The sequence below is a fragment of the Spea bombifrons genome, chromosome 2, assembly GCF_027358695.1.
Source record: "Spea bombifrons isolate aSpeBom1 chromosome 2, aSpeBom1.2.pri, whole genome shotgun sequence".
NCBI lineage: Eukaryota > Metazoa > Chordata > Amphibia > Anura > Pelobatidae > Spea > Spea bombifrons.
Genome location: NC_071088.1, coordinates 59057776 through 59083242, shown reverse-complemented (window position 1 = coordinate 59083242; position 25467 = coordinate 59057776). Strand labels below are relative to the sequence as shown.

At 40.7% G+C, this 25467-nt stretch overlaps 2 protein-coding genes and 1 long non-coding RNA gene across 3 annotated transcripts in view; 2 read left to right on the top strand and 1 right to left on the bottom strand.

Moving 5' to 3' along the window:
* The window catches only part of CDK18 (cyclin dependent kinase 18), a 49781-nt gene extending 41272 nt beyond the window's left edge, over positions 1-8509 (top strand). Inside the window, exons 9-16 of the mRNA XM_053454391.1 lie at positions 881-1004; positions 1285-1405; positions 2802-2899; positions 3959-4064; positions 5766-5808; positions 6238-6328; positions 7371-7448; positions 8178-8509. Of these exons, the coding sequence (XP_053310366.1) occupies positions 881-1004; positions 1285-1405; positions 2802-2899; positions 3959-4064; positions 5766-5808; positions 6238-6328; positions 7371-7448; positions 8178-8212 (696 nt within the window). The 3' untranslated portion in view covers positions 8213-8509. The remainder of the gene's footprint in view (positions 1-880; positions 1005-1284; positions 1406-2801; positions 2900-3958; positions 4065-5765; positions 5809-6237; positions 6329-7370; positions 7449-8177) is intronic.
* Positions 1-25467, bottom strand: part of LOC128472508 (acidic mammalian chitinase-like) — a 323300-nt gene that overhangs the window by 158140 nt on the left and 139693 nt on the right. The window lies entirely within an intron of this gene.
* Positions 10525-12266, top strand: LOC128472525 (uncharacterized). Its single transcript, XR_008346178.1, has 2 exons — positions 10525-11423; positions 11494-12266. It is a non-coding gene; the product is annotated as an uncharacterized LOC128472525 (long non-coding RNA).

Genomic DNA, 25467 nt, shown 5'->3' with positions numbered 1-25467 from the left:
TCGCCAGGATGTCTCTCATAGTAGGGGGGGTACTGTTACCTCCTCCGTGGTAGGGGAGCTGAGACGCAGCCCGCGCGTCCAGCCCCCTGCTCGTTCCGTTGGCGGGAGCCGCCGCCAGGTCCGTCCGGCGGTTAGACGCGCGTCCCCGCAGAGATCACTGGATCCTGACGGGGCGCGCGCCTCGACGTCATAAATATTCATGTCGCTTCTTAAAGCGACATTTATCTTTTTTCCTCCTCCCCCTAATTAGGTGGGTAGGAGGATCCTGTAAGTGAGAGGGATATTTAAACCCTCAGTAGGCACTTCACCTTTGCCTGTGATAGTGCCTAATAGCCTTCACTAGCGTTCCATATTCCTTTGTTATTTATTGGTTCTGACTCCGGCTAGTTTTTGACCTTGATGTTTGCTGCCTGCCCTGACCTCAGCTCGTGACCCCGACTACTCTTTTGCCTGACCCCTGAATTTATTATTTTTTATTTATTATTTTCGTTCCTGGATTTTGTACTGCGCTACGCTCCTGTGTCCGTGATTCACTTTGGTGTTTCGTTGCTGGGCCCTCCATCTCCGCCAGGAGGCGCCTTCCCAATTTCTGCAGCGAGGATCTTCTGCTGTATTGCAGACGTGACAGTATACACGAGTTGCACATGAATAAATGGATTTATTGTTTATATCACCTTTAGAATATTATTGTTTCTTGCTAGTTTCAGGACTATACCATCTTCAATGATCTTTATGGAAAGTTTTACATTTTGATCTTTATAAAAAAACTTTTTTTGTAGATATTATTTTATGCTGCTTTTATGTGTATAGCACCTCTTAGCCTTGTTACAGTGTATCTGGTTGCCATGGATTAATTTAATGGTGTTTTTTGTACCCACAGATTTTTATGTTCCAGTTACTTCGTGGTCTGTCTTATTGCCACCGCAGGAAGATACTTCACAGGGATCTGAAACCACAAAACCTCCTGATTAACGAAAAAGGGGAGCTAAAGCTGGCAGATTTTGGTGTGTATGTTCTAGAGGAAAATGTGATTTTAAAACAAGGTGTTTGATGTTAAAAGGACATTAGTTGGACCACCTAGATAATGCATTTGCATACCTAATAAACTGTAAATGTATTTGTATATTTCTATACTGTCATTGATTGCTAGTAAATATGAGTTTAGCATGCGATCTGCATTTTCTTGAAAATTATAGGTGTTCAGTAAATTGTTGGGCCCCCAAAGTCTCGTATTATTTTCTTGCAATTCTTGATGCTGCAATCACTTTCTCTTGTCATGAACAGGCCTTGCTAGAGCCAAGTCAGTGCCAACCAAAACATACTCCAATGAAGTGGTGACGCTTTGGTACCGGCCTCCAGATGTTTTGCTGGGTTCTACAGAATACAGTACACCCATTGACATGTGGTGAGTAAAAGCTGATAACTGGTTTGACTTGGAGTCTTTGGGTGTAGTGCTGCGAGTCCCTCGGCCACACCCACTCCACCTAATTCTCCTCCCACTTTCAACTTGAATTTTGCCTGTAGCTGACGTAGCTATGGGTATGATTGTTTCAGAGTACAAATTTACTCTAAATGAGTATATCTACCATATCTAATAATCATTTTGGGCGAAAAGGCAGAATTGCCATGACAAATGGCCCAGGCCCCCTCTGTAGGTGGGACACGGTACTGCAGTTCCACCCCACCCCCAATGGAGTCCTTTAGGAAAATATGCACTACTGTATATGCATATACAGCAGTGATATTTGTCAGAATGATATATATTATTTTTATAGTTTAAAATTAAGTTAAGTGTTTGTTGAAAGCTCTTTTAGGTGACCTTGTAAAATGGGAAGCCAAGTTATGACAGTTTATTAAGAAAAAGCATTAAGCGATTATACTGGTCACTTGGAAATATTAATCTACAGAAAATAATCCCCACACATAATAAAAAGCAAGTGATGACAGCTTGTTTCTTCTTCTTAAACATAAATGCCCATTCTTGCATTAAAAGGAAGCTGTAATTTTGGCTGTCCGGCTGTCCTTTGTGCAACTTGCACAGAGGTGCTCTGGCAGCCTTAATAAGCGGTTATGCTGATCTATTCCATGATGAATAAGATGAACTCACGCAGGACACAAGATTTCTACCTCCTTGAAGTTGCAGTAGAGACTAAGATGACCTATCAGAAAAAATTAAATACAGAATAAAAAACAATATGGTCATTAATTCAGTAAAACAAGAGAAAACAATTACCCAGTGCTCCATCTCAAAGAAATATAATGTGTGCACCTGCTCCGATTTGACTGGGAGACTTTTGACTGGACAGAATGTCCGCAGTAATTGCTGTTTTATTTACACTGACTTCACTAGGAGAGTGGGAGATAAATTAAACAACCTTCCAGCGGAAGTGGCAATACTTAATACAGTAAGGAAATTAAACGTGCATGCAATAGGCATACGGTTATCTAAAAAAAAAAATAAGACCAAGATTTGATGTTTTTACTTCAGGAAAAGAAAGTGTCAGTATGGTTCTTTAAACTCTAAAACTAAAAATTCTTAATTTCTTATATAGTGCCAGCAGATTCAGCCGTGCTAGTAACATAAACAACGACTGTTACAGAAGGAGAAAAGGGACTGACCCTTACAAGCGTATGTTAATATCAGTCATTGGAAGAGGATGGTCTAATAATATAATATAATAATATACTGCCAGATCACTGCTTGTACTAAAACTCACATTACCTAATCAGTTCTTCATGTGAACCAAACTATTCCTGTTTTTATGGTTTTATAACTGGATGATAAATTTGCACTCATTTAGGGGAGTTGGCTGTATATTATATGAAATGGCTACAGGACGACCTATGTTTCCTGGTTCTACGGTAAAGGAGGAATTACACTTGATCTTCAGGCTACTAGGTGAGGATGCCTCATTTTTTGTTGCATGATGGTCCAGAGTATGTAAATACTGTACTGCTTTTCTATTAAACTAGTAAATAACTGTTTAGTAAAAGGTACTATTTCTGTTTTGTTTTTACAAAAACATGTCTACCTCCTTGTGATCTTTATCCCCCCTCCCTACCATTATTAAATAAAAACAACCGTTTTGAAAACCATTAGTTGTCAGGAGATTACCGTATTATGTTCTTAATTGAGCCACTCGTGTTTAAAGTCATGATTTCAGCTGTTATATAGCAATCAGTAAAGCACTGATTGGGACATCAGGTCGGAAGGAGTGCGTTCCAGTGTGTGGCTGAGAATCAGCCCATTCACCTTAAGACACCTTGAGGAAATAGGTCCCGAGTACTACTTTTAGCTAATTTTACTTTTTACTGTTTATCCAGAATGAAAATACATCCCAAAAAGTATAGTTTAAAAAAATTAAACAATTACAGTAAACATAACACCCCAGAGATGCCACCATGATCATGAGGGCACAAACAAGGAAGTTATAGTTAAGACAGATATACAGTTTAAATAGCAAAGATACTCATTAGTGTGGGAAATTCTCTTGCCATGAATCTGTAATCAATAGAAAGCCAAAATGCATTCCATGGGGAGACGTACTATAAAAAAAATATTTTTAAAAAAATAATTTTTGAGGAAGAAACACTGCTGCTGATCAGAGTGATCAGTAAGCAGGACTCTATTGGCATGCATTGCTGATCACAGTACCTGTAAGGGGGTTCATCAGAGGTCTCAGGAGGGTCTAGACTTACTTTTAATTTTGTTTGACAGAAACAGGTTTTTGCCTTACTTATGTCGTGCTATTAAACCAGATGTCTCCAAAATAATTATACTTACCCTTAAAAGCACAAGCATTTTAGCAAGTAGAATTGCTTATACTACAAGATATGAAGGCATCGGTCCCTCTTTTAATTTTAATTTATTTTTATTTCAAAGACAAACACTGAATACTCCAACAAAGTAACTAAAATGTTAAAACTTTTTGACTTTCTTTTGCATGTCTTTCATAAGGTACTCCCACTGAAGAGACATGGGGTGGAATATCATCTAATAAAGAATTTAAAGCTTACGGCTTCCCACAGTACAGAGCACAGCCTCTGAAAAACCACACACCAAGGTAAAGCCTACTTTGTATTTGCGGACTGGCTAATTTTGAGTTTGGCCCTTTCCTTTCCAATTTGAGTACATGGCACTCCATTTTATGTATTACATTTCTTTTAAAAGGTGGGGATAGAGTCATGCTGTGCTATGATTAATTTGTGTGGCTTTTTCCCGGAGTACCTGTGAGGTAAAGTCAGTATTACAATCTGTCAATTGTGCAAATAATGAAACCAGGCCCGTACTGACCATCTGGCACAATGGGCAAATGGCCGATTGGACAGCTCGCTGACAAAGAAACCATTACTCGACCTGCTGCCCCAGTGTAACGAGCAGCTGTGTGTATCCAGCTGCACTTACGTCATTTGATGACCCTGGCCTTATAGCCTCAGGGCCGCGTAGACACCCCAATCCTGCCCTGGGCAAATTTATTGATTTTTTGGGGGAATCATTTCAGCTGTGTAGATTATGCATTTGTGCACGCGACTATGTGCACATCTTTGTAGACACAGTGAGTGAATTAATGAATGTAATGAATCACTGATTGATAATCCAGATAAATGATCACTTCATGGGCTGCGGAGGCGCCTGTAAGGGTGGTTTCTCTCACATTGCAGTTGCAGATTGTGCAGGACCAGTGGGGTATATCTTCAGTCATCTCTGGAGGCCAGATAGAAGAATAATTTTTCTCTTTATCCTAACTGCCATGGGGATATAAGCCCCACCTGTTCACAGGAAGCTGAGTGTTTGTCCCGCTTTTAAAGACAGGATGGATCCTATGCACACTGTCTATAGAACAACATTCTTAATTTAGATATAAATAGGCTTCTGTTTTTTGGAGAGATTGATTAACCCCCATTCAGCAAGCTGTGCTTGTAACACTTTGCTCTCCTTGGCAGTCTGTCTGTTCAAGCGGGAAATCATTCTTATTTCTACTACTGTCGGGCTTCTCTTCTACATGACAGTTCTTTTTGGCTCACTTAGATGGAGCATTAGCCCCATCTGGTGGTCATTCTGATTTAACTGTTCACACAAGATGGATCCAGCATCTTTTATAGAGCGTCTGCTGCTTAAGTGGTAGTTCTCTGATCCTTTCCTCATCTGCATATATGCTGAATAACCCTCTTCTGCTGGTACTCAAACATCTCTTACTCCTGTGGGAATATGCATCCGCTGGATGAGATGGAAGCTTCTTGCCACAAAGCTCCACATCACAGAGACTCCTTCATGACTCCTGATTGCCTAGTCCTTATCAATGTTGCTTCTCCCTAAGGTGTGGTCTAAAAGCAGGTAAAGGACATCAATAGGACAACCAGTGGCTTCTCTGCTTTTTCCAGTGGTGGCCATGTAAGGCGCTTACTCCATTGGTGTTCTGTACTAATAAACGAAATGGGCACTCTTTCAGTCCTTGTGAAAATATAGTATAATAATTTTGCAGTTAATTGAACAGTGTATTCAAAGCTCATACATGATCCAAACAGTGGGAAGCAAAATAGCACTGATGTTGGACGAGAAGGCCTGGCTTACAATCTCCTTTATACCAAAGGTGCGCTAGAAGAGTTGAAGCTGTGATTGCTGCAAACTATATATTAATATCTATATGTTTAGAATGTGATGCCATCAAAGTCCCGTTCGGTGTAATGAGCAGGTGTCCCAGGGATCAGGACATTTGTTTTGTTGAATAGAGTTAATCAGAAAGGTCTTTTTTGCTCTGTTTCAGGCTGGACTCAGAGGGGATTGATCTATTAAGCAGCTTACTACTGGTAAGTGTCTCAGGTACTACTGGTGTGTTGATGGGAAAATGGGATATCTGCATACACACAAAATAAGGAAGTATAAAAAAGGCTCATGTGCAATGTGAGACGAATAAGAATAGAAAGTCATCAAGTTACTGAATTGAATTAAATTGTAGCACTTAATAGTAACTTGCAGTAGAAATAGAGTACCCATGTCAACCTGTCATACTTTGGAAAACATTTACAAATATAAAGCAAATCTGCTTTTTACAAAAAAAAAAAAAAACAACAAAAAAACAATGCAGGTCATAAATGTGAAAAAAGCTGTCTCCATAAAAAGGAGGATCCAGTAGTAAGAGGATAATTGCAGAGAAATTACCATAAGAGAGCTGCTATTCAGCACTTAAATGCCGAATATTTTCTTAAACCATAATTGTGCAAATGTTTACTCTACAGTATGAGGACAAAAAACGAATCTCTGCAGATGAAGGTATCAGACATCCATATTTCAAGACATTGGGGGAGAAAGTACTCACACTTCCAGACAGTAAGTTTCTTAACCTCTGAATTTATTGAGGCAACAGTTATATAGTTCAGTCTCTCTCTTTCAGCTGTAATTTTATTAATGGCAGATGTCTGCGCTTCTGATGTCAGTCTTTCACGCTCAAACTGGTTATTATAGCATATTACACAAATGTCCTGTTTAACACAGGACAGTCCCACTTTTTGGGTACTATCCTGCCCAAGTCACCCCAGTGTCTCTCACCTTTTTGGGCAGTGGTGATTGTGTCCTGATGGTCTGTCCTGACTAGCACACTGAGCTGTAGAAAACGATCAGGGTTTGTGTACAGATCACAGTCACAGCTCTCAATGCATGGCCGGGCTGCGTTACTGTCTCCGCGTGTCGGTTCAAAATTGTCAATTCCCATGTCAGAAGGGCCCTTTCTGGATGATTTTGAATGGGCAAGGGAATACAGGTCCCCTTTAGGTACGCCACTGTGTGGGCTGGTTAACGGGAGATCCATGATCTCCGCTCCCGGCCCTGCTCCTGCAGACCCCGACCCTTGCAGGCTCCGCTGAGCGCCCCGATGGGTCAGTCCGTTCTTGGTCACTAGTAAAGTCCTCCGGCCTCTTCTGTCTCCTCTGAGCGATTAGTTTGTTTAAAAGTCTTCATAGTTGCATCTCATGTAACTGATGAGGTCATTTCCTTTTTTATTTTATTATGAATGATTTAATTGAGTACTGTTTAACACTTAGCCTTAACTCTTTAAGTATTAATTTTCTAATATCTTAAATTAGTGTTCCTCTTCAAATAGCTGGACCCTTGCTGTGTTATTTATACTTTTACTTGTATGTTGCTTTTTTGTTATTTTGTCTTTGGTTTTGTATCCTGTACTGTAAATTATTATTTTTTGTCCTCTTATTTTGTGGTTGACTCAACAAGGATTATTTGTATTCAAGCATTGTGTATATTTGCAATATAATAGTGCAAGCAGATCCTGTGTTTCTTTATTTTCTCCTTATAGCATGACCAGTTTTTATACAGTCTAAATTCAGATCATGCATGGTTTAATCACTCTCTCTACCAGGTACCTCTATTTTCACAATCAAAGAGATCCAGCTTCAGAAGGATCCTGGACACCGTGGCTCCATATTCCATCACACAGGTGTGTCTGTCACAAAATGCTTAAAGCATGCAGTGAATGTGAGTGAAGTGAACCAGAACTTACAAACAGTGTGGTGTTCTGACCAAAGCTGGCAGGTCCAGGGGTGCAGCAGTCCCCCCTGCTGCATCTCCCTAACTGTCTTATTTACACTATGAAGGCTATGCCAGGTCAGCACAGCCTCCGTAGATTGCATTAGAAGGCACTGCGCACCTTTAAGAAGCAGAACGCCTGGATATGGCGTCATATGCCTCTGTTAATGCAGGGAAGACGCCATCTGTGGAGTTGGGTAGGTGGAGGCACTAGGTTGGGCTTAGGGCAGCACAAAAGGTAAATACAAATCTGCTTATAAAGACTAATTTCATACACTGCGTGGCCTCAGCATGGCAGGGGACCTAACTAGGCTAGGTTTACTTCATATGAATATCAATTGTCTACTGTACAGAAACATTGAAGAGTCAGTTAATTTATGAGGAACTGAATCGATCGAACAACAATAGCTGGACCTTAAATCTAATTAAACACAATCTTAATAACAAAGTTTGTAGTGTTTTAATAATGACATGTACATTTGATGTATGTAACACAGCTTCTTCATGATCAACTTAATCTGGACAGAACAAGTAGATCTGATCATATTTCTACTTGTTTATTGTATTATGACTAAAAGGAATCTGCTTATAATTTGTTGGTGGATTCTCCCAGTAACTAAGTGCTGTTCTCCTTCTACAGCTCGTGGGAAGACCAGAAGACAGAGTATATTCTAGAACTGAAACTGGATGAATTAAGACTACACTCAATTGTATCTCATCTGTCTGAGAAACTCATGCACTTATTTAACTTTTTGAGTATTATCCTTAATTTAGCAAGTTGCAGAGAACTCAGTACCAAGTCTCCTGTTGGTGCATTGTGAGGTTCAGGGACCAGAGAAGAATAAATGGCACTTTTAAGTATCACTTTTAAGACCCTGCAAACGCCTTATCAGCTTCTCTTAATTGAAGTGTAAAAGACTAGCTGAAACATGCTAATATATTTCACCCAGTTTAAAATCCTAATTGTGATTATCTCCTTCTGTGTCAAATTACAAGACCCATGTGAAGTATGATTTTGATATGTCACTTTTTTTTTTACAGTCTGTGGTTGAGCTGAGAGAGACAGCCTCAATAGGTTATGAATGAAACAGTTTGAGCACATGGCTTAATTTCACTGCAAATAATGGGTCTATCAAACTCTGGGCTCTATATATATATATATATATATATATATATATATATATATATATATAGCCTCTCAGCTCAACCACAGACAGTAAAAAAAGTGACATATCAAAATCATACTTCACATGGGTCTTGTAATTTGACACAGAAGGAGATAACTAACTAGTAGATAACCACATTACATCATCCAATGTATGTAGTGGAGTTTTGGAGAAAGTATATTGAGTAAATAATGGGCATACAAGTTAATACGGGTATATATGTTATACTAAGAGCGCAGCAATATATGCTCAGAAATGAGAGGTGAATGATAAAAGGCAGGTAGGCATTACATTTTTGGGGAATTTGGGGAAATAGTAGGTTTTTTGAGCCTTGTAGTTAATAGAACTCCTCACACCTAGCAGGGGCTAAATGAAACACCCTGCTGCAATTAGCTGCAGTGTTCAATAACTAATGAAATTGCTGCTGCTCTATCATCCTACACTGTGGCATGTTATCAGTTTTGGAAAAAAGACTATTTCTTATTGTAAAGAGCATGCAACTTCTGTGATTAAAACAATTAAGAGGATCTAGATGGCCCTACACAATGTATAGTTAAATAACTGAGCTATAATTCAAAGAAATCCCATAAATTATGCAGGATCATCTAGGCCTTTTGGGAGCAAAAAACTCCTAGCAGAAACAAGGTCGTCTCCATACAGCTATCTATTAAGTTTCCCAACTACATCAAAACAAGACAATAAAGGAGTGCCGTATTAGAATGCAGCTTATTATTTAATAAAACGTACCCCCTTAACGTACACACAGCACAGAGTACCTATTATCCATAATACCAAATAAAAAGTTCAGCGTTCTGGTTTATAAAAGGAATGGGTCAAAATCAATTCTGTTTAACAGAGAATATACGTATTGGCTTGAATATAGGCCACACTCGATTATAGGCCGCACCCTAAAAATTTGATGCTATTTTAAAGAAAAAAATATTTTTAAAGAAAAAATATACATTAGTGGAATGGTAAAGCAGTATATTACCTAAAGAACAGGAATACATGTATTTTAACATTTTTGGTATCTATTATACAGTTTGTCAGCATATGTTATATACAAACAGAAAACCAATAGCTATTTTAAGCCCCCCCTTAATTTATAATCCACCTTACTTAGATGTGCCCCTCTGCCCCAGATATGCTTTATAACCCCTGATACGCTTTTTGCCCCGTAGAAGTGCCACTCTGCCCCCCTGATATGCCACTCTGCTTCCTAGATGTGACACTCCCCCCCGCCTCCAACTTACCAATGCACCCCAGACTCCCTGGTGTCTAGCAGGCCGGCCAGTGGATGTCTGTGCGATGCACGCAGACAACCTCCGCTGCCGCCACTTCTGCCGGGGCTTCTATGATGGAGAAGCACTGGCGGAAGTGCCGGCAGCGGAGGTTGTCTACGTGCATTGCCGCAGCCGTTGAACGTTTGAGAGATACGAATAGACAACCTTCGCTGCCGATATATTATTGATTATAAACTTGACCCACTTGTGGTCCTGGTTTAAGATGCTCACTGTCGGTGACGGATCCCAGTAAATATCCCAGATGTTTACATGGGTAGTATGTCTGCTATTAAATTGCAATGCAAACTAGCGCCACAAAGATCTATTTTCACCCATTTTGTTTGTAGAGCTTATGTTTTGTTTTTTTAATGCCGTTTCTGTGCATGTAAATAATGAGTATACATAAAATGTAAATAGAGCATGTACAGATCAACAAATCTGGGGTAGACGAAATGTCTAACTTTACTTTGTACTGTGAATCGCGTCAGGCTTTTGCTCCTGTGAGTTTCTGCTTTGAATTGCAGCTCAGTTATTTAAGTATGCATTGCGTAGGGTCATCTAGATTCTTGGTACTGGAGAAACTTGCAGGGGTTCACCTGCATTTATCACTGCAAATCACAGTTTAGTTAGTAAACCCCATTGTTATCATTCTGACGTGTGCCATCTCCTCACTTGGATGTTAGGTGACATATTAACTACTGCAAATATAACTGGTGCATTACTATATTTTTCATTTTATTTGACATTTTTTCAAAACTTGAGCCTACACAATTTTGTAATTGTTGGCTAATGCATTTATATATGTTATAGGCTAGCCAATGCATAAAGCCAATGGTAAGAATGGAAATTTACAGGTCTTATTGTGTGAACTAATACAGTTCCATTACAAAGTGCCAAAGTACAATGAAAGTATGAAAGTAAATCAGCTGCGTCAAATTATTAATGGTTGGGAATGTATATATTCATCCTATTAGTACGAGTTCACAAGTACATTGTGTAAAACAGTGCAATGTTAAATCTATACATAAAAGAGCTTTACAGAAATTATTTTATCTGATGAGCAACCAATTGGAGTGAGAGTGCATAATTTGTATTGGCAGCATACAGCGTTCTAAAACACTGGTATAAAGACTTGAACGTTAATCACAAATACTGTATTTCTATGATAAGGAAGACATCACCAAATTCACAGGGCCAGTCATGTGTGTAGAATGTATTAGGCGCTATGTTTTGTTTTGAAGAAGCATATATACATCTCCTGTATAAGCTGATTAAGCTTCTGTAAGTGCCAGGCATACTATAAGTGCGTACATGCATGTGTCTGGAAATATATATATATATATATATATATATATATATATATATATATATATATAGTGTATGTTCATATATACACATGCTGAGAATCGCAGTGTGATGAGCTGTTTATAGATGGAAGTTACAGACATAAGCAAAATAAATTGGGTACACCTCAAAAGATAAGGCATTGAATCTCAATATGGCCAAGTTCAAATCTTACAATAATGACTCAGTGACATTAGGTATAGAATACAGATATGAAACCTTCTTGTAGTAGGATATATTTTGAAATTCGCCCTTCATCAGAATTGTGTGCCACCATTAAAAGTAACATTGCTTTTGTTGTCCTGTTATACGGCCAGTATACCTCCTTCCTACTATAGTCTTCTGGGTCCTGCGCTTTATAGTAGCACGTTTAACCTGTCAGAGACTTCTCTTTATTTTGCTGCTGAATCTAGGGTAAAAGAAGAAAATATTTATTTTTTAAAAAAAGGAGCAACATGTTTTCTTGATTTTTTTTCCATTAAACCTAACATTTTAAATGAAAAACAACATGTGCAGTGATACCTAGGATTATTAATGTATGCATGGGAAATATTGAAATAATGGTTTTGTGCCTGAGAAATAACAGTGCTGCTGCAGCAATCTATAAATGTGAACTCTATACGCGTGTGTTTGTGTATATATATATATATATATATAGATACACACACGCAAATATATGTGTATATAAATACAGTTTGTGTAGTGAAAGCAATTAAAAATAATACTATATATATATTTAAGATTTTATTCTAAAATATTTATTAATTAAAGAATGCTTTAGAATTCCAAAGTAAAACTGTTGGACTAGATTTATGGAGAAGTGTACAAAATACTGTACTGCCTCTTCAAATCTATGTGTAATAACTGCTTTATTTAAATGTCTACAAACGTGTGCTTGATAAATATGCTCTTTATAATAATATGGAATTGACAGTCTTATTTTGTTCTTTTTTATTGATCAATCCAAAGTGGATCTGTCACTTGTGGCAAATTCTGCATTTTACAGTTCAATGTTCTAACTTCCTTTATATATGCACCTGGAGGCAGCTACTGTTGTCAGTCATATGATACTTTGGGTTAGAGCCCTGCGCGAGACTGCTTTTTTAATCCCATTCCCACTGATTTTTTGTCCAGTCCCGCCCACTCCCGCAACGTGTGTGTTCCACTCCCGCAACATGTGTGCCCAATCCCGCGCGCTCCCGCCACAAATGTGGCCAATCACGCCCACCTCCTTACCTGAACTGCAGACTTTCCACAAGGCTGTGGGACCCGCATCCCAATGCAGTCCTCTACTTTGGGTGATTTTCAATGCTCAAACACCACACTGAGCTGATATTTTATGGCAGTGAGTCCAGTGACATATGCTGACACCAATGGGAGTGAGAGCGCATCATTTTTTATTGACAGCATACAGTGTTCTGGAAGACACTTGTATAGAGTCTTGAACTATAATCACTTTATGGCAGTGCTAACAAAATCTGTCCACCATACACTTTCATAAGTCTCCATGGACGATTACGAATCAGCTATTCCATTGCTTACCACAGACATTATGATAAGGAGTCAGGGTGTTCTTATGGGTGATTAAAAAAGGGAAGTAGTTTAGGTTTTGCCACCAACAGCTTCTGAAGCCAGATCTAGTGTGATAGAATAGTTTATTTGAAATGCCTATAAAATAAATTACACTGATTGAAGCAGAAAAGTTTAATTAATGTATCTACATGATAAATCAAATAGTTAATATTTGTATTTAAAAATGGTAAAATCCACAGCTGACAGGTCCACATTTGTCAATTGAAAAGATTCAAAAGAGATTGTATTCTGTGAATCTCTACTCAGAATGTTTTCTACAGAGGTCTAGATTTTTGTATGTGGCATTCTATGATAATGTTTGACATTGCATACAAATTATTGTTGAACTGTTGATGTTACAGAATAAAAATTAATAAAAACTATGGAGAAAAAATGCTGTTTACAAAAGAAAAACTGGATGGCTGTGGGTTGTTGCAAGTCTAAAAACATTTTAATGCCTCTTGTTATCCTGTCTTTTAATAGAAGGATCCTGAGTAATCTTCTGCTAGAGGGCCTCCTCTAGAAAGATCCCTAGGTCTGGACTGGTTCCTCAAAGTTATAGCCTAAACAAGGACTGCATTAAAACATTTTTATCTTGGTAGTTAATGAGGTTAATGAGTTATTGCTGGGGCCAGAGGCAGATGCTAGTTCACCCTTCGAAAAAGACAACCTGGCCAGGATAATATGCTATTTTTGCATTATTTTGACTATTAAACATAGCCTCTTCCACATTGATTTTACTGGAAAACTAACCTTGTCTGAAATAAAGACTGAACGTGAGAGCCTCCCTTGTATGTAAGCCTACCTCTTGTATGTATGATACTGATAAATGTGGACATCCTACTTCTATTATACAGTAGATATAAGTTTCCTGATTCCTGAGTGCAATGGCCAGGAAAGTTGATAGTTGGGGCCTATATATGGTTGTTCAGACTGTCTATGCAAATTGTGTACTGGTGACCACTATTAACATGGGTGTAACGGGTTCACCAAAAGAGCTGTAGTAACTCCCAGAGATCACCCACATGTATCCTCCTCTTATCCCTGGAATCACTTCCAGCACCAGCCAGCATACACACCTTGGAACCCTGCTATGTGTACCCAATAAGTAGACACAACTACCTTGAACTGAGTACAGCAGGAATGAACAGTTTATTGTAGTAAAACATAGACTGATATAGCCACAGAACTTCATTAACATAAATTAACAGATGCATGTATTCAACCCAACCTTTAATCCCCAGTCAGCAATCCTATTGATGGGATTAATTAAACAATGGAGTTCCTGCCTGTTTGGCAGCCAGGCTGGAGCCATCTCTGAGTACCTTGGGCCCCTGTATGACAGGTCATTCTGTCACAATGGGTATTTCCAGAAAAATAACTATAGCAGGGCACTCAAAAACTGAACAATCAATCTGTAAGGGGAAAGTGTCAAATAAGCAAAATACAAGCAACCACTAATAATTCCTATCATTTGGTTTCTCTGCCAAGCTATATTCAATGTAGGTTATATATGTCACTTGTGCCATGTTGAACTTCCAGTGACTGGTATGAGAGAGTGTGAGAGCGATAACACCAAATTTAACACACCTGCTTCCCATTCACACCTGAGACCTTGTAACACTAATGAGTCACATGACACCGGGGAGGGAAAATGGCTAGTTGGGCCCAATTTGGATATTTCCACTTAGGGGTGTACTCACTTTTGTTGCCAAGGTTTAGACATTGATGGCTTGAGTGTTGAGTTATTTTGAGGGGACAGCAAAGTTACACTGTTATACAGGCTGTACACCCCCTACTTTACATTGTAGCAGAGTGTCATTTCTTCAGTGTTGTCACATGAAAAGATATAATAAAATATATACAAAAATGTGAAGTGTGTACTCACTTTTGTGAGATACTGTATATTCCCTGGTACGAGTTAAGCTATTTACAGATGATAACTATGAATCACACAATTGCAATATAGCAAATGGCAAAAAAAATTCCCCCATTTTATCTCTCTTTATGACACGCAAAATTATAAAAGAAAAAACTAAATACCGTATTGGCCTGATTATAGGCCGCACTTTCCCCCCACTTTAAGTCTTTAAAGTGGAGCTGTGGCATATAATCGCAGATTAGCCCCGGCAGCAGCGGAGTTTCTTTGACGGAGTATCGGCATAGAAACCCTGGTGGAAGTGCTGGTAGCACATCTCACAGATGTACACCAGCTGCCCCCGCTAGACAACATGGAGTCTGGGGATGCATTGGTAAGTCTGGGGGAGGGGCTAGAGCGGCATATCTGGGTGGCAGAGTGGCATATCGGGGGTTATAAAGCATATCGGAGGGGCATAGTGGCATATCCGGGGGGCAAAAAGCATATCGGGGGGTCATAAAGCATATCAAGGGGAAGAGCATATCTATATGTAAGGTGCATTATGAATTAAGGGGGAGGACCTTAAAAATGTATATCATAGTTGTTTGATTATAAGACGACCCCCCAAAATGTTTATATTGTTTTAGGAAAAAAAGAAAAAGCCTGAATATAAGACTACCTATATTTTTTCGTATTTAATAAAAACTATGATTGAAAAAAGTTTTTCTTTAAATTTTATTTCTGGCAGGCCCCTGGTCCTTCCCCTCGCCTCTTACCTGGGGCGTCACGTCACGCTCTTGTCCTCCTGCTGGGCCACCCTGCTCTACGCTCCCAACCAGTCCTACTAGAGCCTGACAATTTCCTTTTTTTGCCGCTCTGCCCCAGTTATGCATATCCAGATTTGCCTTTTAACCCCTATATACCACTCTGCCTCTCTGACATGCATTTTAACCCCCTATTTGCCACTCTCCCCCCAGATATGCCTTATACCCTTTATATGCCACCCTGCCTCCCCGATATGCTTTTTAACCCCTTTTATGCCACTCTTCCTCTAGAAAACCATTGAACCCTCCCCAAGCCACTTAACAGTGCACCCCTTTACTTGTGACCCGTGCTTTAGACTCCCTGGTGTCTAGTTGGGCATCCGGAGGAGGTCTGTGCAATGCAGGCCTCCACTTCTGCTGGCCAGTACTTCTGCCGGGACTTCTATGCTGGAGCAACGGAAGGTCATGTGACGCCGGCGCTCAGTCATAGAACCCCCGGCAGAAGCGAAGTTTATCTGCGCACATCCCACAGACCTCTACAGGCTGCCAGAGAGGCGGATCCGGGTCCCCTGCAGAGTTGAGGGGGATCTGGATCTTAGTGTTGTAGTCAGACCTCTCTTTGAGGTCTGATTAGAAGACGACCTCGAATATAAGAAGAGGGATATCTTTCAGAGCATTTGCTCTGAAAAAAACTTGTCTTAAAATCGAGCAAATATGGTATAACCTATGCCGACTAACTGCATAATAGATACCAAAAATGATAAAATACATGTATTCATTAGATAAAATACTGCTTTACCATTCCACTTGTGTATTTTTTCTCTTAAAATAATAGCACCAAACTTTAAGGGTGCAGCCTATAATTGGCGTGGCCAATAATTGAGCCAATACATTAATATCTATCTTACACTCCCTGACCCCCTTTTTTCCATTGCTCATCTCCTTAAGTACTGAGGGTTTGTCCTACACTAAAGTCTGGAGCTTTTGTTAAACCATGTTTTGCCTTCTCTATATGTTTGATGTGTCCAAATTATACATAAAAACCTATACTAAAGTACAAAAACACAGGTTTTGCAATATTGATTAGAATTCCTGTTAAAGAGTTGATTGCTGACCAATGAACCAATTTATGTTTCACAACATCACTGATGAGCTTAATACCCTATGTACATAGTTCATTTTGTTGTAGGGAGAAGGGGGATGCCGCTGCACCGGAGCTGCGTTGACCATGTACCTAGCCATAGCTTAGTGTATTCAGCACATGTACTGTCCTGAAAAGGACAGTGAGTTATAGCAGCCCACCCCAAGCATCAGAAAGAACTAGTGTTAAGGGGCGAACAGAAATAGCTTTATTAGTCACACATACAAGGGGAATACACAAACAAACAATACATTGGGATGATATGATTATCCCCCTGGCACCTGGGGAGACATAGCATGGGGAACATGCCACCCCAGCCCCCCCAAGAGAGCTTGCCCACAACCAGGGTGTTGTATAATAGCTCAGGTTATCCACTAGTTTTCTAGTTCAAATATGACCTTAATCGGGCGTTGGGGACCCGAGCGACACCTATTTAAACATTTACCAGGTGGAAAAAGGTACACTTCTCGCAAGTTCCACGGAGTCTCTATGTCTGTCCCGGTCAGGCGCACAGAGCATTTCCAGCCATGTAGATCCCCCATAGCTGGCTAGTTCTTGGAAGTCTGGTTAGAGTAGACCAAATTCAGAGTCTCCCCATGAATCTGTCAGCCCCCCCCAAACTTATCCCAATGTGTCCTCAGCGGGTTACCATGACACTGTCAACAGAAAGCCAGCGTTCCTGGCTTCTGCGGACAAGGGTCAGTCTAGGCTCTCCAGCCAGGACGTACTGATCTTGGCCCTGTTTTGTATTACTAAGTTCATAGGAGCTTTGGGGCGTTAATGATTATGTTGATATATTTTATATATCTGTGCAATTAAAAGTAATAAATTATTTTATATTGAGAAATGAACCTAGCTAGCTCGCTTCTTGCGCCAGCACACTGTCAAGCAGAGAATCGTCTCAGACTCCTCGACAGGTTTCGCATGCAGGCTTCCTCCAAATGCATGTAAAAAAGCCAGAAATGCACTGCAGAATCTGCAGCAAAAAAAAAAAAGTGTCAGAATGGACACCAACAGCCTCTGCCTTAGTCCTTCTATACAGCTGCAGGAAAAGGTATGTGTACCCTTTGGTACTTGGATTTCTGCATACATATGTCATTAGATTCGATATGATCTTCAACTATGTCACAATAGTATAAAACGCAATTACCATATATGTTTTCATGTCTTTATTCATCACACACCATGTAAACATTCACGCTGCAGGGTGGAAGAATTATGTGAACTGGTAGACCCTCAACCAAACTTTTCCTGTAGTTCTGAATTAGACTTGCACAACATTTGTCTTTACAAAACTATGTCAGTTCATCAATATTCTTATGATGACTGGTGCCTCTTGAGGTCAGCATACCTGGGAACTTCTGGGCTCCGGCTACCCAGAGCCTTCCCTTGTGGGACGTGGTCAGGACTGCACACTGATGTTGGTTGGTGGTCCCGCTGACGGCAGAGGAAAACACCCTCATTTAAAAGAAAAATGAGCGTTGCGTGTCAAGACCCCACTCCCGCAACCCAGAGGATTCAGGTCTTGTTATCATGGCGCCTGTTAGTCTGTGGGATATATTAAGCAGCAAATGAATATTTCATTCTCAAAGTTGATGTGTTAGAAGCAGGAAAAACGGGCAAGCATTAGGATCTGAGAGTCTTTGGCAAGGGCCAAATACTGATGGCTGGGTCAGAGCATCTCCAAAACTGCCGCTCTTGTGGGGGGGTTTCTCGGTCTCCAGTGGCCAGTACCTATCAAAATTGGTCCAAGGAAGGAAAAGTGGTGAACTGGCCACAAGGCCATGGGCGGCCAAGGCTCATTGATGCCCACGGGGGGTGAACACAGTGCATTATATTTTGCTGTGTATGGTGCTGCATAGCAACAAACAAGTCAGGGTACCCATGCTGAAATATATTAAGGAATGAATGACACCTAGAGGGTTAAGATTACACAAAACACCTACTTTTGAAAAGCACAACACAAAATTTATGGATCAGTGGAACACAATATTAGAAAAATCCACCACAGCACTTATGCAGTGAATTATTAAACAGAGGACTGAAACATTAAGACTCTTAGATCAAGAAATTAATATCATTCAAGAAAAAATTTCACCTTATACCGGTTCAAAAGACTATGAAGAATTATTAATAAGAATTAAACATAATATAGTCTGAATTGACCAAGAAAAAAAGGAAAAATATAAACAGGATCAGGATATTTGGAAAAAGAGGGAGTATTTAACCCTATGTAGAACAAATTAATCTACCTTACAGTAGGTCAAAGATTTTCTGGAACAGATGACCATATGAGAAATAAAACACAGAGATACACAAATAGAACAAATTACATAAAAGAACACACACATTTCGACCATCATGGAAGGAATGCTAATAGAGACCCCTCCAGAGATTATATATATATATATATATATATATATATATATATATATATATATATATATATATATATATGATAAAAGGGTGGAAAGAAAAAATTATAGGTATAACACAAATAAACAGAATATCGCTCAAGAATCTCCCCTGAAATCCACAACCTCCAGACCTGTAACTACCACACCTGTGAATAAAATCAGGCAATGCACTTTTTTAGATCAGGATTGGGGATGGAGGAATACCCCCATACATCCATCAAAAGGTACAGGTTAAGAGAGGAAGAGGAAAAAGAGGTAGATTTAGTGTATAGAACTTTAAAACATGTGACTTGGAAAAAGTGACACAGTCCCTTTATATTGCTGATTGGTTGGTTAGCCTTTGTAAGAATGGGGTGAGGTTAAGAGAGAGAACATCAGGGCTGTAAACTGATTAGATTATGCTGGCCCTGCCCCTCTGAGACATGGATTTCAGCTTCCACGGCCAGACTGGTCTACAGGAATACTGGAAACATTTCCCACTAAGACTGTTTACCCTGGGAGTGGTGTGAAAGCCTCCTCCACATGGCGGGCTGCGACAAAGATCTATGCATGGCCACAGAGTCACATATAACACAATGTGATCGGCAACATCCCAAGAAAGGGAATGCAGCCATTGTTTTAGAAAATGGTAGGACTGGCCATCAGGGAAACTTACCAAATGCCTTGTGGTGCCCGATGGTACCTGGCACGTAGCTTCATTCCATCTCATGTGTCTGCTGACTTGATACATGCAGCCACACGCTGCAAACATGTAAAAACATAGCGACCTAGTCAGCACCCACACGTGTCATTTTAAAGTGACAAGGCAGATTTTAATCTCCAGTCCGGCCCTTAGGAAGAGTGTTTTTGGCATTACTATTTAACATCTGTAATGCTGGAGTGCACAACTTCCATAACTTATAAATGAATAATTGATATTATATTCCAAACCTACTTACCGTATTTGCTCGATTATAAGACGAGGTTTTTTTCAGAGCAAATGCACTGAAAAACACCCCTCATCTTCTAATCGGGGTCGTCTTATAATCAGACCTCAAATAGAGGTCTCACTATGAGACTAAGATCAAGATCCCCCGCACCGCTGCAGGGGACCTGGATCCTTCTGTCCCCCCCCCCCGCATTTAACACTCCCCCCCACCCCACACACACTTACCGGTGCTTCCAATTTCCTGCTGTATACCGGGCCAGCGGGTTGACGTCCACGCGACCCCCGCTGCTAGCCACACCTCCTTCCGGCTGCAGCGTAAGTTGTCTACGCGGATCGCGTGGACGTCAACCCGCTGCCCCGGTATACAGCAGGAAATTGGAAGCACCGGTAAGTGTGTGTGGGGTGGGGGGGGGGAGTGTTAACTAGGGGGGAGACAGAAGGAAGACTGCTGCCCTGGTATAGTGTGTGTGTGTGTGTGTGTGTGTGTGTGTGTGTGTGTGTGTGTGTGTGTGTGTGTGTGTGTGTGTGTGTGTGTGTGTGTGTGTGTGTGTGTGTGTGTGTGTGTGTGTGTGTGTGTGTGTGTTAAATGGGGGCATAGGGCATTTCTGGAGGCAGAGTGCTCTATGAAATGCCTTTTAACCCCCTGAACGCCACTCTGCCTCCTGAAATGCCTTATACCTCCCTATATGCCACTCTGCCCCATAATATGCCTTTTAACCCCCTAAATGCCAGAGTGGCATATAGGGGTATAAGGCATTTCTGGAGGCAGAGTGGCACATAGGGGGTTAAAAGGCATATCATGGGGCACAGTGGCACATAGAGGGTTAAAAGGCATATCATGGGCCACAGTGCCATATTGGAGTGGCAAGCCTGGGGGCAGATGTGCGTAACTGGGGGGCAGGTTGGAAAATACAAGGAAATAAAAACAAATTTTTTTTTTTCTCAATCATAGCTTTTATTAAAAAATGTAATAGTTTACATGAATTAACATTTACTGGTAAAACTTTTTTCCTATAGGGTCGTCTTATATTCAGGCTTTTTCTTTTTTTCCTAAATTAATATTCAGATTTTGGGGGGGTCGTCTTATAATCGAGCAAATACGGTACTTACTACAGATAATAAGCAGACATCAATAGAACAGCTGCCGTACAATGTGTAAATAAGTATAAAAACTATTACTGTTTTCTAATAAGGTCCCTGAATGGTAAGTTAAAATACAGCTGGTGTTGTGTGTGTGATGATATAGAATGTTTAAAAGTATCCAATCAGTAAAACTGTGTAGTGGTTTAGAAACATAGATACATTTATTAAAACAAATACAAAAAATAAATACAAAAAATAGGGTCAGCTGCAGGGCCCTTGCAGATAGACTCTAAAATAAATTGCATAAAATAACTTATAAGGGTATCTCGTTATGATAAAATAGGTATAAAATGGGGAGGAAAAAAAAAAAGGTTATTAAAATAACACTATTATTATATTGATAAAGAAGCCAAGTGCGCTTCGAAACGCGTTTAGCCTGCTATTCCCCCTGTGCATAATCTGCATCAATATCAACACTGCTCACTGCTCACGACACTTTGGACCGAGTAAGACTGACTTGTTAAATCAGCAATTTCTTTCAATCAAAAGTTTTTTTTTTTTTTTTTTTATCTTTCTTGTGCCCATCACGCACGAGGATAACACTGCTGACACAAAGGACCTCCATTAACCTACTCAGCAGACCTCTCCCTCCCTGCGTCCACAACTGCCAGCGATCCATTAACTCGGCAGCGGCTAGGCACGGTCGATGAAGCCTACAGGGTAAGTGTGAGAGCTCCGCGGGACACAGCATAAGAAGATCGGTGAGAGGTGCACAGCACCATATTTAATTCTCCCGAAAAATCATAATAAAGACACGCGGTATCTAAAAACATTTTCATAGAAAGGATCGCTAAGGAAGTCTTCACAGAAGACACACCGAACGCTGATAAGTGTTATTACCTACAAACTGTGAATAATATGAAATACTCTTTTTCCACATAGGACTATATTTGAAGTACCGTATTTGCTCGATTATAAGACGACCCTGATTATAAGACGACCCCCCAAATCTTAATATTAATTTAGGAAAAAAAGAAAAAGCCTGAATATAAGACGACCCTATAGGAAAAAAGTTTTACCAGTAAATGTTAATTCATTTAAACACTTTTTTTAATAAAAGGTATGCTTGAGAAAAATATTTTGGTTTTATTTCCTTCTATTTTCCAACCTACCCCCCAGATTGTATCGCGTAGAGCTCTACACGCAGCCCGGACTAAGCACCGGGGACTCAGAAGCACCGGTAAGTTGGGGGGGGTTAACACAGGAGGATCCAGGTCCTCTGCATCGCTGCGGGGGATCTGGATCTTAGTCTCATAATCAGACCTATTTGAGGTCTGATTATAAGACGACCCTGATTATAAGACGAGGGGTATTTTTCAGAGCATTTGCTCTGGAAAAAACCTCGTCTTATAATCGAGCAAATACGGTACTTTACATAACAAACAGCAATATTATTGTGTCATCCACTCGGTCTTTGATATATTTATAGAAATCAACAATTAGTACATATTTCACACGAGACATTATCTCTTGATGTTATAATCAACTGCCTTGAGCATATAGTGTTATTTTAATAACCATTTTTTTCCCCATTTTATACCTATTTTATCATAACGAGATACCCTTATAAGTTATTTTATGCAATTTATTTTAGAGTCTAGCTGCAAGGGCCCTGCAGCTGACCCTATTTTTGTATAAATGTATCTATGTTTCTAAACCACTACACACAGTTTTACTGATTGGATACTTTTAAACATTCTATATCATCACACACACAACACCAGCTGTATTCTAACCTTATTAGAGAACAGTAATAGTTTTTATACTCATTTGCTTTAGGTTGTAAAGGGTACACAACCTTATCTCAATACCAGTTCTCATTTGGTCCTACCCTCTATATTGTTGAGCTACCTATTCTGTTTACACAATGTGTATATAGTAGAGACTGCACGTTTATATGGCCTACATCTACTTTTTATGAAGAAAAAGGACCCTTAAAAAAGAATCTTACCACATTAATCAATTTGAGTAGAAATACATACAAGGTGACAAGGCATGGTGATGTGGCTAGGAACCAATAAATTTAAGCCACGCAATGATGGCACTTTGACATTTGGGGCTAGTGTTCGATTTTCCAAAGCCCGGTTTTTATTCTCAATCCAGCTCGGTCCATGAGATAAAACAGTGCTTTAGGTCTGAGCTAAATATCAATATTGCCAAAAACAGCACAATCTAGAGAGCATCTTCATTCACAAATTAAGTTATCATAAATATTCCTTAGTTTCACTTAGTGCTGCATTTCTTTAATTCATTGGCTCTTCACACACCACTACAAAATGAAAAAGCATGTAATGCATCTGAGGTAGTTTCTAAAAAGGACATTATAAAATGAAATATTAGATATAATGAAAACGACATCTTAAAACAATAATACAAGTTAGAACAATGAGGTTGAGCAAACAAATCCAATCCCAGCCTTTGTCACACAGGCGAAACTACTTGCCACAGCACAATAATCTGCATCCTGTCTACTCTTTAGTGGCTCAGTTTTTTATCTCTCAGTCTTTGCCCAGTCTTCCTTCCTCCCAGACTTCACTCTTTATTTCTGAACACTAAACTTCCCGTGCAATTCCTACCCTCGCATTGCATTTCATGCTGAGCCAGCTCTGCCTGTGTCATGTAAAGTAGACCCCTCTTTTTCCTGCAGTATGCCCTCTGCTTCTTGCCACATATCATTTGCCCTCTTTCTTCTTTGCCCTGCAGTATGTGTCCTCTCTCCATTCTCCTCGCCCTGCAGTATATGTCCTCTCCCCATTCTCCTCGCCCTGCAGTATATGTCCTCTCCCCATTCTCCTCGCCCTGCAGCATATGCCCTCACCCCATTCTCCTCGCCCTGCAGGATATGCCCTCTCCCCATTTTCCTTGCCCTGAAGTATATGGCCTCACCCCATTCTCCTTGCCAGGCAGTATATGCCCTCTCCCCATTCTCCTTGCCCAGCAGTATATGCCCTCACCTCATTCTCCTCGCCCTGCAGTACGTGCCCTCTCCCTATTCTCCTTGCCAGCAGTATATGCCCTCACCCCATTCTCCTTGCCCTGCAGTATATGCCCTCTCCACATTCTCCTTGCCCTGCAGTATATGCCCTCTCCACATTCTCCTTGCCCTGCAGTATATGCCCTTTACCCATTCTCCTTGCCCTGCAGTATATGCTCTTTCCCCATTCTCTCTGCCCTGCAGTATATGCCCTTTCCCCATTCTCCTTGCCGGGCAGTATATGCCCTCTCCCCATTCTCCTTGCCCAGCAGTATATGCCCTTCCCCATTCTCCTTGCCCTGCAGTATATGCCCGCTCCACATTCTCCTTGCCGTGCAGTATATGCCCTCTTCACATTCTCCTTGCCGTGCAGTATATGCCCTTTACCCATTCTCCTTGCCCTGCAGTATATGCCCTTTCCCCATTCTCTCTGCCCTGCAGTATATGCCCTTTCCCCATTCTCTCTGCCCTGCAGTATATGCCCTTTCCCCATTCTCCTTGCCCTGCAGTATATGCCCTTTCCCCATTATCCTTTCCCTGCAGTATATGCCCTTTCCCCATTCTCCTTGCCCTGCAGTATATGCCCTTTCCCCATTCTCCTTGCCCTGCAGTGTATGTGTTAGGCCTACCTGGTCCAGCAGGGGTGGAATCTTACGCAGGATGGCCGGACCATGCACTGCCCACTAACCAGCAGGTAGACGGTGGACTGCTAGTAGTGAGCTGAGCAGGGAACAGTAGACAACTGGAGCACCACAGCAGACGAAGGGTTAACTGCAGATACAGAGCAGGACGGCTGACGACTGGAACACCACAGCAGGCAAAGGGTTAAACTGCAGACACTGAGCAGGACGGCAGACGACTGGAACACCAAAGCAGACAAAGGGTTAAACTGCAGACACTAAGCAGGACGGCAGACGACTGGAACACCAAAGCAGACAAAGGGTTAAACTGCAGACACTAAGCAGGACGGCAGACAACTGGAGCACCACAGCAGATAAGGGTTAATGAGGAAAGCGTAGTCAAGTCCGAATCTGTCTCAAACAACCGTGAAGGCAATCCGAGGAAAACGGGGACAGGTAGGGACGGGACCAGAACGGGAACAGGTACAGGCATGAAAGGGTTAACAGGCAAACCTCAGGGGAATGGAAGGAACAAATGCCGTGTTGCTCTCTGGAACTACAAACAACAACTGAGCACCTTAGCAAAGGTGTCAGTTGTTTAAGTAGTCCAGAGGTTCCCCCAATTACCGGTTCAATTTCCGGGGCTCGGTCCCTTTAAGAGTGCCAGCTTTCGCATATACGCGAACCACTCGTCAGACCGTGAGGCAGGAGGGCGCGTTG